The sequence below is a fragment of the Helianthus annuus genome, chromosome 4 (genome assembly GCF_002127325.2).
Source record: "Helianthus annuus cultivar XRQ/B chromosome 4, HanXRQr2.0-SUNRISE, whole genome shotgun sequence".
Lineage (NCBI taxonomy): Eukaryota > Viridiplantae > Streptophyta > Magnoliopsida > Asterales > Asteraceae > Helianthus > Helianthus annuus.
In genome coordinates, this window is record NC_035436.2 from 25094109 (window position 1) to 25108062 (window position 13954).

Sequence of the window (13954 nt, forward strand, 5' to 3'; positions counted from 1 at the left end):
TCGAAACAATTTAACAAAACTTATATATATATATATATATATATATATATCAAAACAAGGAAAACAATTTTAATCACGGAAGTGTTAACGTGTTGAGCTGTTCTTAAGTTATTTGAGGTCGTTTTGTTAAACATTTGAATTGTCTCGAGTTTAAACTAAACCACTTTTTTTGACGGCTAGATCACCCGGTTAGGCATTTGGCCTTTGATCGCTCAGATCACGAGTAAGAATCCTGCGGCTGGCATATTATTGCAAGTTTGAACCGGTGACACAATTTGTCCCCCGCAAGATTCAACCCTAAGACCTCCCGGGCAGGAATCCCACATAAGTGAGTAAATCTTCCCACCTCCCCCAAACTAATTGGTTTGTAGATCAGTGGCAAACTAAATGTCTTTTTATTTATATTAAATGGAAATTCATAATAATAATAATAATAATAATAATAATAATAATAATAATATTATTATTATTATTATTAAAGATAATAATATCTAGAAAATCGAAGTAGACTTAAAAACTAATTTTGGGAACGTGAGGTTATAATTACCTAAATTTCCTTTCACATTGATCACATAATTGTCCTAATGTCTTTCACATTGATCACATGGCCAATGTGAATGTGAGGTTAGCCTATCTTGATAGAGATACATGTCTTTTAGAAGGTAAGTCCTAGATTCAAATCTAAGAAGTATTTTGTAATATTTGGTATAAGGCTATCTGGTATGGTGATGGTCCATTCTTGGAAGATGATCCGCCACGTAGATCGGGTGTAAGGATAGGGCAAAGATAATGGAGGTAAAGAAATGATGGATGAGCCTAATATATATATTTATATATATGAGTTGTATGTATATGTGTGTGTGAGCATGCTTTTGTCTTATAGTGGAGCGGCTTCAACGTCGGGCTGGGGACGGGTGGGACGCCGCCGGTGGGAGAGGGAATGGGCGGAGGTGCGGCGCCGGTCCTCGACGATCCCAGACCAAAGCCCACACCGTTTATACTATGTGCGACACTTATATAATTTTAGGAATAAAAAATATACAATACATCAACGTTATACAAACCAAGTTAGCTCATTGAGCCACGAGTTAATACATGTTTATTACAAACTTGGTTGGAGCAAAGTTTAAAAGTTAGGCTAGCTTGCCTTATATTGTTATAAGTTCAAGCACACTTTGATATTGACTTGAGTGCCATCTCACACCTCAATCTTATATGTGAGGCTTATCCAAATACATGCCCGTTATTATAAAATTTTGCGTTTTCATTTTTGATTTATTTTTTCTATGGTCTCTCATAAGCCTTTGCAAGATTCAGGTTGAACCAAGCAACTTGGATACCCAAGTTGGAACAAAGAGATCAGATTGATTGAATATATTCGAGTTGGATTTGAAAAAAAAAAAAAAAACCGAAATATGAAACATTTTAACATAAAAAGAGTAAATTGCTAAAATTGTCCCTAAGGTTTGGACATATTTGCTATTTTCATCTAAAACAACTTTTTTGTATCATATAATCCTTTACTTTTGTGATTTTTTTGTCATTTTCATCCAAACGTATGACTTTTTTTTTCCGCCAAAATCGTCTCTGAGATTTGAGATTTTTTTGTCATTTTAATCCAAATGTTTAATAGAAAAAATAAAACAAATTAGACATTTGAATGAAAATAGCAAAAAATCTCAAAAGTGAAGGAATATATGGTAAAAAAAAGTTGTTTTGGATGAAAATAACAAGTATGTCCAAACCTTATAGATAATTTTGACAATTTACTCTAAAAAAATTCAAATTCGGTACTAATCTAGCAAAACACACACCCCTTCTCTCAACCCTACATGGAATAGTGGAATAGTGTGATGGGGACTTAAAAATCAGTTTCTAGAATAATAAGACATTTAATAATTTAGGATGTTATTTCATTTTTATTTTAGGCTTATATAAAAAACAATACAATAAATCAGCATTATAGAAACCAAGTTAGCTCATTGAGCCATAAATTGATACGTGTTTAATACAAACTCAATTCGAGCTTGGACCGAAGTTTATAGGTTATGCTAGCTTGTCTCATATTATTATAAGCTCAAGCCAATTTGATATACTCGACTCTCATCTCACACCTCAATATTATATTTCTGGCTTATCCGAACACATAACCATTATTACAAATATTTTTGGTTATGATTTTTAATTATCTTTTTCTATGAACCCTTATAGGGCTTGCAAGATTCAGGTTGAACTAAGTAACTCAGATATCCAAACTGAGACAAAACGAGATCAGACTGATTAAACACATTCGGTTTGACTTCGAAAAAAAAAACTTAAATACGCAACATCTTAGCATAAAATAAATTCATAATCGGTACTGATCCAACCTAAGACCAACCGAACCTGGAAAGACCAAAACCGACCTATATCAATTCAATCTTCAAATTGAAATTGAAATTATTATATATAAAAGATCAATTGATTAGATGCAGTAAATTCTTTTTTTTTTATTTTTTTTCACCGTAGAAGTGTTAGGTCCTTTTGTTTTATTTTATTCTTCATAGAAAACAGTGTCATTAAGCTTCTCTTTGTCATAATTCATTTTTTCTAGGGAAAATTACGGCAGTAGCCGCTTGACCAGGCCTTTTACCAAAATAGCCATTTGACCAGTCTTTATGCCCCTACACATGTCAGCCCATCCAAGTGAACTCTCATTTTTATGCACCTTCAATCCAGCCACAACCAAGCGGACACGTGTCCCTCTTACCTGAACCGGCTTTATGCCGCTACACGTCAGCCGAGCCGCTACAAGTACAAGCCGAGCCGCTTCGTGCCCTTGCCCCACAAGCTAGCCGAGCCGCTACAAGTACAAGCCATGACCTTTCAAGGCCAAGCCGAGCCGTTTCAAAACTCTTTTTAAATTTCAGTAGTATTTTTTAAAAAAATATCAAAAAAATATGTCAAATTGGTTTTTGAAGTATAGGTGGGACAAATTTTTTCAATGTTGTATTTTTTAAGAAAATGACGTTTTTCTTAGCTTTAAAAAACCGAATCCCATACAGAAGGAGTTCTCTACTCTGTGTTCTCTCCTTTTCTATGGAACCTCTCGGTTTTATGCCAATTTTTTCATCGGGTGGGTTACCTCTCGGTTTTATGACGTTTTACTTAGCTTTAAAATCTCAAACTCATTATATTTGTAGTGGGTTAGGATCAAAGAAAAGCTTTTGTATTTAACAACTTTTATATATGATAAATTTTATATTTTATGTACATTGCAATAGACACTAAATAAGACAAGACTTTATTTATTAAGATACAATAGCAAACAAACGGACAAGCATTTATATAAACGTACGATTAAACTAAAAATCTATGAAATAAAAAAACACATGTAAAGGCTTGGGCATGTGTTGAAAGCTCATAAATTCAAATGAAACGGCTTGGGGGTAGGTGGCATGCTGACGCGGCTTAGATCCAGGGTGTAGCGGCTTGGGCATGTGTTGAAAGCTCATAAATTCAAATGAAACGGCTTGGGGGTAGGTGGCATGCTGAAGCGGCTTAGATCCAGGGCGAAGCGGCTCGGCTTGTACTTGTAGCGGCTCGGCTGACATGTAGCGGCATAAAGCCGGTTCAGGTAAGAGGGACACGTGTCCGCTTGGTTGTGGCTGGATTGAAGGTGCATAAAAATGAGAGTTCACTTGGATGGACTGACATGTGTAGGGGCATAAAGGCTGGTCAAATGACTATTTTGGTAAAAGGCCTGGTCAAACGGCTACTGCCGTAATTTTCCCCTTTTTTCTATCATACACATACATGTGTTTAGCGCATGAATCAACTTCAGCTTATACCAATAAAAAAGCAATAAAAATTATCATGATAAGAAATACAAGGAAACTTATGTTATTTATCATTATTGTATTGTATTGTATTAATAGACAAACTTAATGAACAGTAATTATTTGTTTTAAATGTTTTTTTATATGTGTTGTTTAGTGGTTTTTTATATGTATTATGTTGGTTTTTTATATATCTTATATAACTTGTCTTTGTTTTTGATCCATGTAAATCACGTGTCGGCATTTTTTGGTCATATCAAATTTTTTTCTCTATAGCTTGTTGTAACGAGTGTAGGTGGCGTAACAAAACAAACCAATACCGATCAAATTCCCGTTGTGTTGCTATATTTTTGGTCATATCATGATTTTTTTTCTCTTTTGGTTGCTATAACAAGTGTCAGTACCGAAGTTAAACGAACTAATACCCACCCACGACGCAACGCGAGGATTTCTGATGCAACGCACGGATTTAATAGCACTAGTTTTCATTAATGTATTTAATCTTTATTAAAATAAATAATATTTGTTATTCAAATTAATTTATTGTAAACAAATTTTGATTTTTAACGTACAATTTGAATTCTTTACCTCATGAATAGAAGGGAGACATGTGCGACATGTTATTTTTATCTATGTTTTGATAGAAGTTTTGTTCAATGTTGAACAAGTCAAATACAACTAATATTTTTATTTTTGCATCTAAGTATCAGTACCACTATTTGTCTTTGTGGTTTTTGAAATAAATCGGTACAATTGCTATATGAGTGTCAATGTCGTTCTGCCAAATTGAATTCTTGCTACAACACACGGACAAATTCCACTAGTTACCAAAAAAAATTAAAATCCGGTCCATGTTCCCTTGCCTACATGGAAAAGTGACATGTCGATTTAAATTTAAATATCAGCTTCTAGAAGAATGAGATGTTTCAAATTCAATAATAGTTTTTATTATTTCTCCACTTGAACCCAAAAAAGAATCCATAACCAACGACCTTATATATACTCAAAGTTCGCACACTCCATAATAATCAAATCACCTGCAACTTCAACAAAACCCTAAAAAGTTCATCACAAACATGGAGTCAACTTCAACAATCTACACAAATTCTTCTAACACCACCGCAAATATCGCCGATAGAGTCGTTCTACAGCTTCTTACACAGAACAACTTCAACAACGACGACGATATCTTCACTTTCACCGACGATAATGATAATAATACCGCCAAGGGTGACGTAAGCACAATTCCTCACACAGAAACGGTGAATCTGATTGAAGATGAAGACGAACAGGAGTTTGAGTTTCCTGTTATGTGTACAGACTCTAATCTGTTCCAGATTTCATCGGAATTCGTCTCTGGCGATCAGATCTCGCCGAGATATCCGCTTTTTGATCAGAATTTGCTGACGTCAGACTTGGATCTGGATATATTTAACGGCGTTGATAGTTTGAAGACGGACTCTGAATCTAAATCTAAACCTAAACCGTCAGACGGAGATATTAATCTCCGTAACGACGTTAATACTTCGAAGACGGAAGTCGATAACGGTGTTAATACTTTGCAAACGGAATCTGAACAGCCTCTGGCGAAACAGTTATCGCTGATGAAACTGTTTGACGAAACTCGTGAAACGATGTCGGATTCGTCGTCGGAGACGGACGATTTAGCCGGAATAACGCCGGATACTTACTGCGTGTGGAAGCCGGATTCGAATCCACGTCGAAAACAATCAAAGCATAAGAAGAGTAATTCGATTTCGATTGGCAATACGTCGAACAGGTGGAAGGTTCGAGATCTACTTAAACGAAGCTACAGTGACGACGGTTATTCTACCGGTAAGGAAAAGGATTCGCCGGTGTTTATTTTTATTCCTCCAGTTTCACCGGAAAAGGTAAAACAGATCGGGAAAACTGTTAAATTGAAGAATATTCCGGCGTATAAGTTTACGAAGACGGAAAGGAATATTCCGGCGAATAAGCCGTATCTTCCGTACCGGGAAGATCAGCTTGCTGCGTATGCGAATTTCACCGCTGCTAAAAATGGATGATTTATGTTTGTTTTTGTTATTTAGGGTTTGTTGTGTAAATCTCCGATTAGTTGTAATTTGTAAGTAAGATTTTGGGATTAGGAATAAATAAAATGTAAAACTTGAATTAGTAAATATGAAAAGGGCTTTTTTTTGGTTTTATTGTGTGCTTTGGATTAACAAGAAAAAGAGTTAAATAAGCTCTTCAATCTCGTGTTTGTGTTTGATCAAGAGTTTGATTTTTTAACAATTGGTATCAGAGCTTGCTGGTTTTGATAGTCATTTTACGTGAACGTGAGTAGCACCATGCGGAGCTACAGTAGCGGTAAATCGGCATTCGCTGAAAACGGAAATAAAAGAGAAGGATAGTTGGTGGGTTTTTACGTTCAATTGGTATCAATCCTTTTTACCTTTATTTGTTGAACGTATAATTAAAAAAAAACAATGTTTTAAAATCTGGTTTTTATACCGTATCGGATTTGGCTCATAATTTTTTTAATCTGAAACAACTCCAAAAAATCCGGATTCTCCGGATGTCACGTGTTGCCACGTGGTAAGCCTACATGGGTGACTAAGCACACCTAAGCCCTAGGCATCCTCGTCGCCTGTCGCGACCAAACCATTGGTGCCCGTCGCGTGGCGCGACGGTACCCATTTTCAGCTATAAATAGAGCGAGTTGGGACATTTCACACTACTCAAACGATTTCGCAAAAATCGAATTCTATACTTCTCTAAACTCTATTCCCGAAACACTGTTACGATACCCATGTACGAAATCCTAATCACTGGAACGATGCCATGTCCGATCGATCCGAAACCCTAGCAACGAAAACCCGAAGTTCTGCCTAAATAAGGTGATACTTTATATGTTACGGTTTTGATCTCGTGATTATCGTTGAAGTTTGATTTGGTTTCTTACACTAATATGTGTTACATTGTGTGTATATCTAGGAGCCAGGACTTAAACCCAAGATGCCTGAAAACCCTAAATTGTGCAATGTGAGTCATTCTATTTTATCAAATACCTTCAAAACTCTAAATGTTTTCCAATTGTTACTTATATTACAGTGATTAAGTGTAAATTACTGCCAGTATATGGGGTTTTGTATACACTACTTGATAAGCTTCACTAGTTGAGAGAATGATCAATAGTGATATGACCATAGTCACATGAATTGCAGAGTGACAAATACCTTTGGGTAATAGTAAGAAATAAACAAATGTAAAAACTCTTAATGTTGTAATTATAAGAAGGTTTCTGTTTACATTATTGAGTATTGAATGAACCCATCAATATTTTTCATTGATCAAATGTTTTTGAAACGCGTTTCAGATGAATTACTGTGAAGAAAAGGAAAAGTGCTACAAGGCACTCAAGCTTAAATAAGTGGCTATGTAACCTGAATAAAACGTGTTTTGTAATTAAGGTTTATCCTATGAAAATCCTTTATGTAAATATAGGTTTTAACCCACAGTTTATGAAATGAAAACTACGATGTTTGAAAACTCAGACATTTTTCCTGACATACATACGGTCCTGATGAAATTTTTGCTGCGAAAATTTTAATAAACACCGGTACCACTTGTAGCTGCTCACGGCTCCCGTCCTGTGGGTCGGTTTTTTTAGAAAAATCAACGAGCGTGTCGCGGAAGAAATAAAAGAGCGAGGGGCTTAAGGATTCGTTTGGCGACCGAGGGATGGATCAACCGGTGGGTAGTTGTCTTTTTGGTGGTTGATATTAAAGGGGGCTTATCAAGGAGAATTTTGACAGGATGGTAAAATTACGATCAAAGAAAGGCTCAAACTGTTTTACATAAAATAAAGCAAACTTTGGTTGATGTTAGTTGGTGTGGGAGTACCGTTGGGATGACGGTGGTGACGTGTGATCAATTCGTTTCAGTTTGGTGGTGGTGAACTTAACGCATTAGTAACTTTCAATGGAGGTAAGATCAAGACCCGATCCTTCCTGCCAAGGATGAGATCCTAGTAACCGGTGTAGGTTGTTCTTTTTGGCAAAAGTATTTGTAACACCCCGTGTTTTCGAAAGTCAAAGTCAAAGTCAAGATTGAAGTCAAAGGAAGAAAAGATCGCTAATTGCGATCTTTCACACCTTGCTCAATTCCTGTTTTGACTTCTTTGACTATAGTTAGTCAATTTATCGACTACGTTAGTTGTATTATGTGGATTACCTGTTAATATTCGAAGTTTAATCGCTATATTTATCGCTAATCGCATGGTTAATCACTTGTCGCAAATCGCGCTCGCTAACTCGAATATCGCATTTTGATTATTGTTATACGTGTGTGTGTGTCTTATGTGTTACTTGTGCATGTCTATTTATGTGTGTGTGGTAATTAATCAAATCGGAATCGAACTCAATCGCAATCGAATCGCAATCGCAAAACGAATACGAATTAAGGATGATTGTATGATAATATAGTATGATAATTGGTGGCGAAAAGACAGCGCGAGATATGAGTGGTTGGGATTAAAAGTAATTTGAAAAGTAAACTCTATCGCATTCGCATCGATCGCAATCGAAATCGAAATCTCAAAAATCGTCGCACCGAACATTCGCATCAGGCGACTGATTGATCAGGCTGCCAGCCGATCGAACAGCCAGCCGATCGGACTGCTGTCCGATCGGACATGCTATCCGATCGAGCTGCCTGGTCGATAGGCCAGCCATTTCCTCTTTTGGCATCCTATAAATACCCCAGTCATTGTCTTCATTTCCACTTTTGGAAGTCCTCTGACCGACCAGCTCGTGCTCTCCATCTTATCTCAGATTTCTCTCGATTCCGGTAAGATCTCGTCCTAAATCTTGTACTTTCTTGATCTACACGCACTCCTACACCTTTCTATCTTTTAAATCTTAACTTTTAACCGTGAAATCATCAAGATTCAAGTGTTCGAGGATGATGTCATCATGTGTTCTTGAAGAGCTTCATGCTTTGGCCTCAATCTACCAAGAATAACTTGGATCTAACCGATTTTCATATAAACAAACAAAGATCTCTCACAGATCTAAACATATTCACGGTGAAAGAGATTGAAAGATGGATTTCCGACTTTCTTTCAACTCTTTTACACCCAATGTCTTCAAAACCGATAGAAACGGAGCTTGTGCCAACTTGCTAATCATTCTGGTGGTTACGTGACTCAAGATCCGGATTCTATCCATGAGGTTCACCGATTTCGGGTTAAACGTTAAACACCGTCTCGAACCGTTCACTAACCGGATTTGGGTGATTCCTGTCTGATCAGGAGAACCAAGTAACGACGAGGTTTCTGCGGTTTGACTCGTTATCAAAATACCTCGATAAAATGACAAACAATCAAAACAATCAAGTGTTAGAAGAACAGGCCGACCAGGACAAGGTGCTGTCCGAACAGACAGCCAGCCGAACGGACAGACAAGCCGAACGACTGGCCAGCCGATCGGCTAGCACTTGGGTCCCACACTTAATCACCTTATCTGAAGTAGGGTATCGAACGAACAACAAACCGATCGGACTGCCGTCCGATTGAATTACTCTTCGGTTCATGAGATACTTGACTTCAACACTTAATCGATTTTCAACATGTTCGATACACTAGGAACGCCACCCGATCGAACTGCTGTCTGATCGAGTGCCTTCTGCTGAGAACTTGTTTATATTGAGGTATCTAGCCGATCGGGTCGCCGGCCGATCGAACGACCGTCCGATCGACCGACCTGAAAGGTAAGAATACTTCAATGTTTTCAAATACTGCAACAAAAACTTCAAAAGTCAAACCATCATACACAAACACATCTTACTCAAAGGAAGAAACAATCCACTCGAACAGCCATCCGATTGGACTACCGTCCGACCGGACAACTGTCCGAACAGACTGTCAACCAGCTGTCCGATCCTTTAACACTTGTTTCCGTTTTACGCGTTGCTTATCATTATGCTATCGAACTATTCAGGCTAACCCTACTCTCAAGCGCTCCCTTCAATCCATCAATCGCTGTGAGTATACTCGAACCCTTTTTGCTTTAGCACTTTTGGGTGTTACATACGTTACTTATACAAAATCACAATCGAACACACTACGCAATACTTTTAACGCTAACCGTTACCGCATGTATTACGTGACTAAATGAATGCTTGTTGTTATGTTTACACGTGGAATGCTGTCTACCTGCCTTAACGACGATGGTACTATAGTTTGGACTCAGCACCCGTTCACACGGGGGTTGTTAAGGACAATTATTTCCATGGATTACAGTGGTGATCATGTATTACGAACTGCCTTGGGCAGTCAACCCGCAGTCATTGGTATCGATAGGTCCATGTCGATAATTAACATGCATCGTTTTCCTCTGTGTACGTGCTGGTTATGCGTAAACTATTTCGAACTCTATATGCTATTATCAAACTTGTATACTCGCCTTTACACTATGTGTATTGACTTTATTTTAACATATGTGACAGGTGTTTAGGACGCTTATCTGCTAGGAAAGCGAGGCTAGAATAAAGCTCTAGAGTCCAACAAATAGTTGTCTGTATCAATTAAATCAAGGGTCTCTAGAAGCAGATAAACAATTGCTATATTTAAATCTGAGTTGTCAGAACAAAATTATTTGCCTAGATTTTTGCCTGTATTAATTTGTTTACTATTTGAGGCACGGTATGGGACATGTTATTTTAAATTGAATAGTAATGATAATTGTTATGGAAACTTCTGGACAATCTGTTTCGCTCAGTGCCATTCCCCGATGATTCCGCCATCGGTTGGGGTGTGACAGATTGGTATCAGAGCCATAAATAAAGGGAATTTGGCTAGACTCGACCTAGTCTGGGTCGATGTCTTAGAGACCTAGACTATAGCTAGGAACCAACAGACCGAGCTTATGCGCTATATCTCGCCATTATCGCTTATACTACACTATCACTGCACTCGAATTTTCAAATAGAGACAAGCGATTAAGTCGAGAATAGGTGTGAAAACCGCAACTCTCGACCATAATCTGCTTAATCGACCCGCGTATATACTTACAAACGGGGGGAATTTTACCAAATCAGGAGTGAAATCCATATTTTGATGAATAATCTCCTCTATTTTTATCAAAAACAGGAGCAAAGTTGTTAAGCCAGGGGTGAAACCCTAACCTTGACGACTTGTTCCGCCGATTTTACAAAACTCTCACCAAAGTCTCGACGGACTCCAAGGACCTGAAGTCACAATGCGACTAACGGATATGTGCCAAACGCCCAAGAATCGAGGCAAAAGCATAATCCCGAGGGTCAAATGTGCACGACAGATCCTTGAGAATAGTCGAATCACTTTGGTTAGTCGATGTCTGTTTAGCCGAATACAACCTATATCTCGATTTTTATGCGATTTGATTCTGAGCCCGCAAACTGCTGACTCTGATAACTCGTTGATTTTATGTGTTTATGTGCCTTTACCTGCTTATGTGTTTAAAATTTTTGAGAGCTACTCGATTTTGCCTTGTTATTTCGATCAACACGCACGACTCGCACTGCACTTCTATCTCAAAAAGCTAACAAGTCGCTACCATAGGACGACGCTATGCTATGCTATACGCTTATACTATACTAATCGATATACTAAACGCGATCGCTATATTCGAACACTCGCGAACTCTGAGGCAGTCAAAATACTCTATGTGCTTCTAGGAGAATTGCGTGTGTATTTGCTTCTGTGCCTCCGCCTTTGCATGCGTATGTGTTTCTGTGCTTCTGATGACTACGTGCTTACGTGCCTCTGTGATTTTGCGTCTTCCATGCTTATGTGCTTACGTGTTTATGTGATGTCGTGTTTACGTGAATCTGTGAATTCGTGCTTATGTGTTTATATAATTATGCAACGTGTTCCTAAGCTTTAGTAAGTGCGAGACGTGTGAGGTGAGATTTGATAATGACGTGTCTGAGACCTACGATGATGGCTATTGCAGATAATGTCAACTGGACCATCCTCAGGATCCCGTCACCTACTAACTCGCCAAGAAAAGAGAGACAAGCGTCTTGCTGCTATCATTGCCAAGCAAGTAGCAAAGGCTGTGAGTGATGTCTATGAGAACGTCAGCAAGTCATCCGAGGAGTCGAGAACCGAAGCTCCCAAAGAGGCCGCTAAGACTACTTTCAGCTTCAAACAATTCAAGGCATGCGGACCAAAGGAATTTACCGGAGAAGATGGCCCAACAGCTATGTTCCAATGGTTCGATTCCGTCGAAGTCACTCTGCGCCAAAGCGGCTGTCCTGAAAATCTCCGTACCCTAAACGCAACCGGCGTCTTCCAGTCCCGCGCTCTAGACTGGTGGACGCCCGGACGAAACAAATGGTAGAATGATGCAGCTTATGAGCTGACCTGGGAAGAGTTGAAAGCCATCATGATGGACGAATTCTGCCCTCCCCATGAACGCCAAAAGCTGGAGGACGAGTTTTGGAACATTAAGCAGAAGGATTGAGACAACGCTGCCCTGACTGCTCGCTTTAAGCAGCTCAGCATTATTTGTCCCGATCAAGTCAAGACGTCTGATATGGCAATCACGAAGTACATTCGAGCTTTACCTGACTGTGTTGCGGATTTTGTTCACGCCGCGAAGACATCATCGATTGAAGAGACTTACTTGCTTGCCGCTGAAATCAACGACAAGCGAGTAAAAGCTGGTTTTTGGGATAAGCCCTCCAAGTCTCTGTACCAAGCCACCACTGCGCCAACCGCTGAAACCACCACTGCTCAACCGTCAAAGTCATCACATCGCAAGAAGAAGAACAACAACAACAGCTCCAGCAACAAGAACTGTGATGTCACTACCACTGCTGCTCCTCTCCAAGCCATATCGGCTCAGCAGCAATCTCACCACCGACCAGCACCAGTAACATATGCGCCGCCAGCAAAGCGTGCATACACAGGCCCCCATCTGGTTTGCCCAACATGCTCATATCACCATCCGGTGGGTCTTGCCTATCGTTTTTGTGCTCACTGCAACATGTACGGCCACTTCACTGCTAACTGCCGTACTGGACCTCGTCAAGCCCCAGTTCAAGCCACTGCTCATCAAGCTCTGCTCCCAGCCCCGCGAGGCCAACACGCAGCTAAGGCACCCGCGATCAACGCCCGAGTCTGCTTCGCTTGTGGTGACCCCAACCCCTTTGCGAACATGTGCCCGAACAGGGTTGTGAAACAAGAGCCCCAGCAGTAGCAGCAGCAGCAGCAGCCTCAGCAGCAGCAACAAGCAGCACGCGCCAGAACCTTCAACATCAACGTGCGTTAAGCCCAGGCTGACAACAACGTGGTTAATGGTACGTTCCTTGTGAATGGTATTTATGCATCGTGTTTGTTTGATACTGGAGCCGATAACTACTTTGTATCGTTTGAATTCGAGAAGCTCCTTAGTCGTACGCGCTCCCAACTCTCCTCAACGTTCGATGTCGAAGTCGCCACTGGAAGAACTGTCGCCATTAATTCTGTTCTTCGTGATTGCACCCTTGAGCTCAACAATCACATCTTTCCGATCGACCTTATTCTGATGCAACTCGGAAGTTTTGACGTCATAATAGGCATGGACTTTCTTCGCGAAAACCATGCTGAAGTTGTGTGTTTCGACAGATGATTCGATTTTCGCTCGCGAATGGTGATTCTTTATGTGTGTATGGTGAAACTGCTTCGAAAGGACTCAAGCTCATGTCATTTGTCCAAGCTAGCAAGTATCTCCGCAAGGAATACAGAGCTTTTTTGGCTAACATTGTAGTAGCGGAGAAGGAAAAGAAAAGTAAGACCGAAGTTAAAAACGTTCCTGTAGTCCGTGAATTTCCTTAGGTGTTCCCTGATGATCTTACAGTACTTCCGCCAAGTCGTGATATCGACTTTCGTATCGACCTCATTCCTGGAGCTAACCCCATTGCCAAAGCTCCTTATCGACTCGCGCCGTCTGAAATGCGTGAACTCTCGAACCAACTCGAGGAATTACTTGAAACATGCTTTATTCGCCCGAGCACCTCTCCTTGGGGCGCGCCAGTCCACTTCGTTAAAAAAGAAGGATGGGTCGTTCAGGATGTGCATCGACTATCGGGAGTTGAATAAGTTAACCAACAAGAACCGCTATCCC

The 13954-nt window shown here is 39.6% G+C and overlaps 1 protein-coding gene across 1 annotated transcript; it reads left to right on the forward strand.

Moving 5' to 3' along the window:
- The first annotated feature begins 4780 nt into the window (after nucleotides 1–4780).
- On the forward strand, nucleotides 4781–6007 carry LOC110878044. Its single transcript, XM_022126303.2, has one exon. It carries the CDS (start codon nucleotides 4895–4897, stop codon nucleotides 5864–5866), a length of 972 nt encoding a protein of 323 aa, XP_021981995.1. The 5' UTR covers nucleotides 4781–4894; the 3' UTR covers nucleotides 5867–6007.
- Nucleotides 6008–13954: the final 7947 nt, after the last annotated feature.

What these genes read in the sequence shown, in the direction of transcription:
- LOC110878044 (XM_022126303.2), top strand. Translation starts at nt 4,895, where the DNA reads ATGGAGTCAACTTCAACAATCTACACAAATTCTTCTAACACCACCGCA.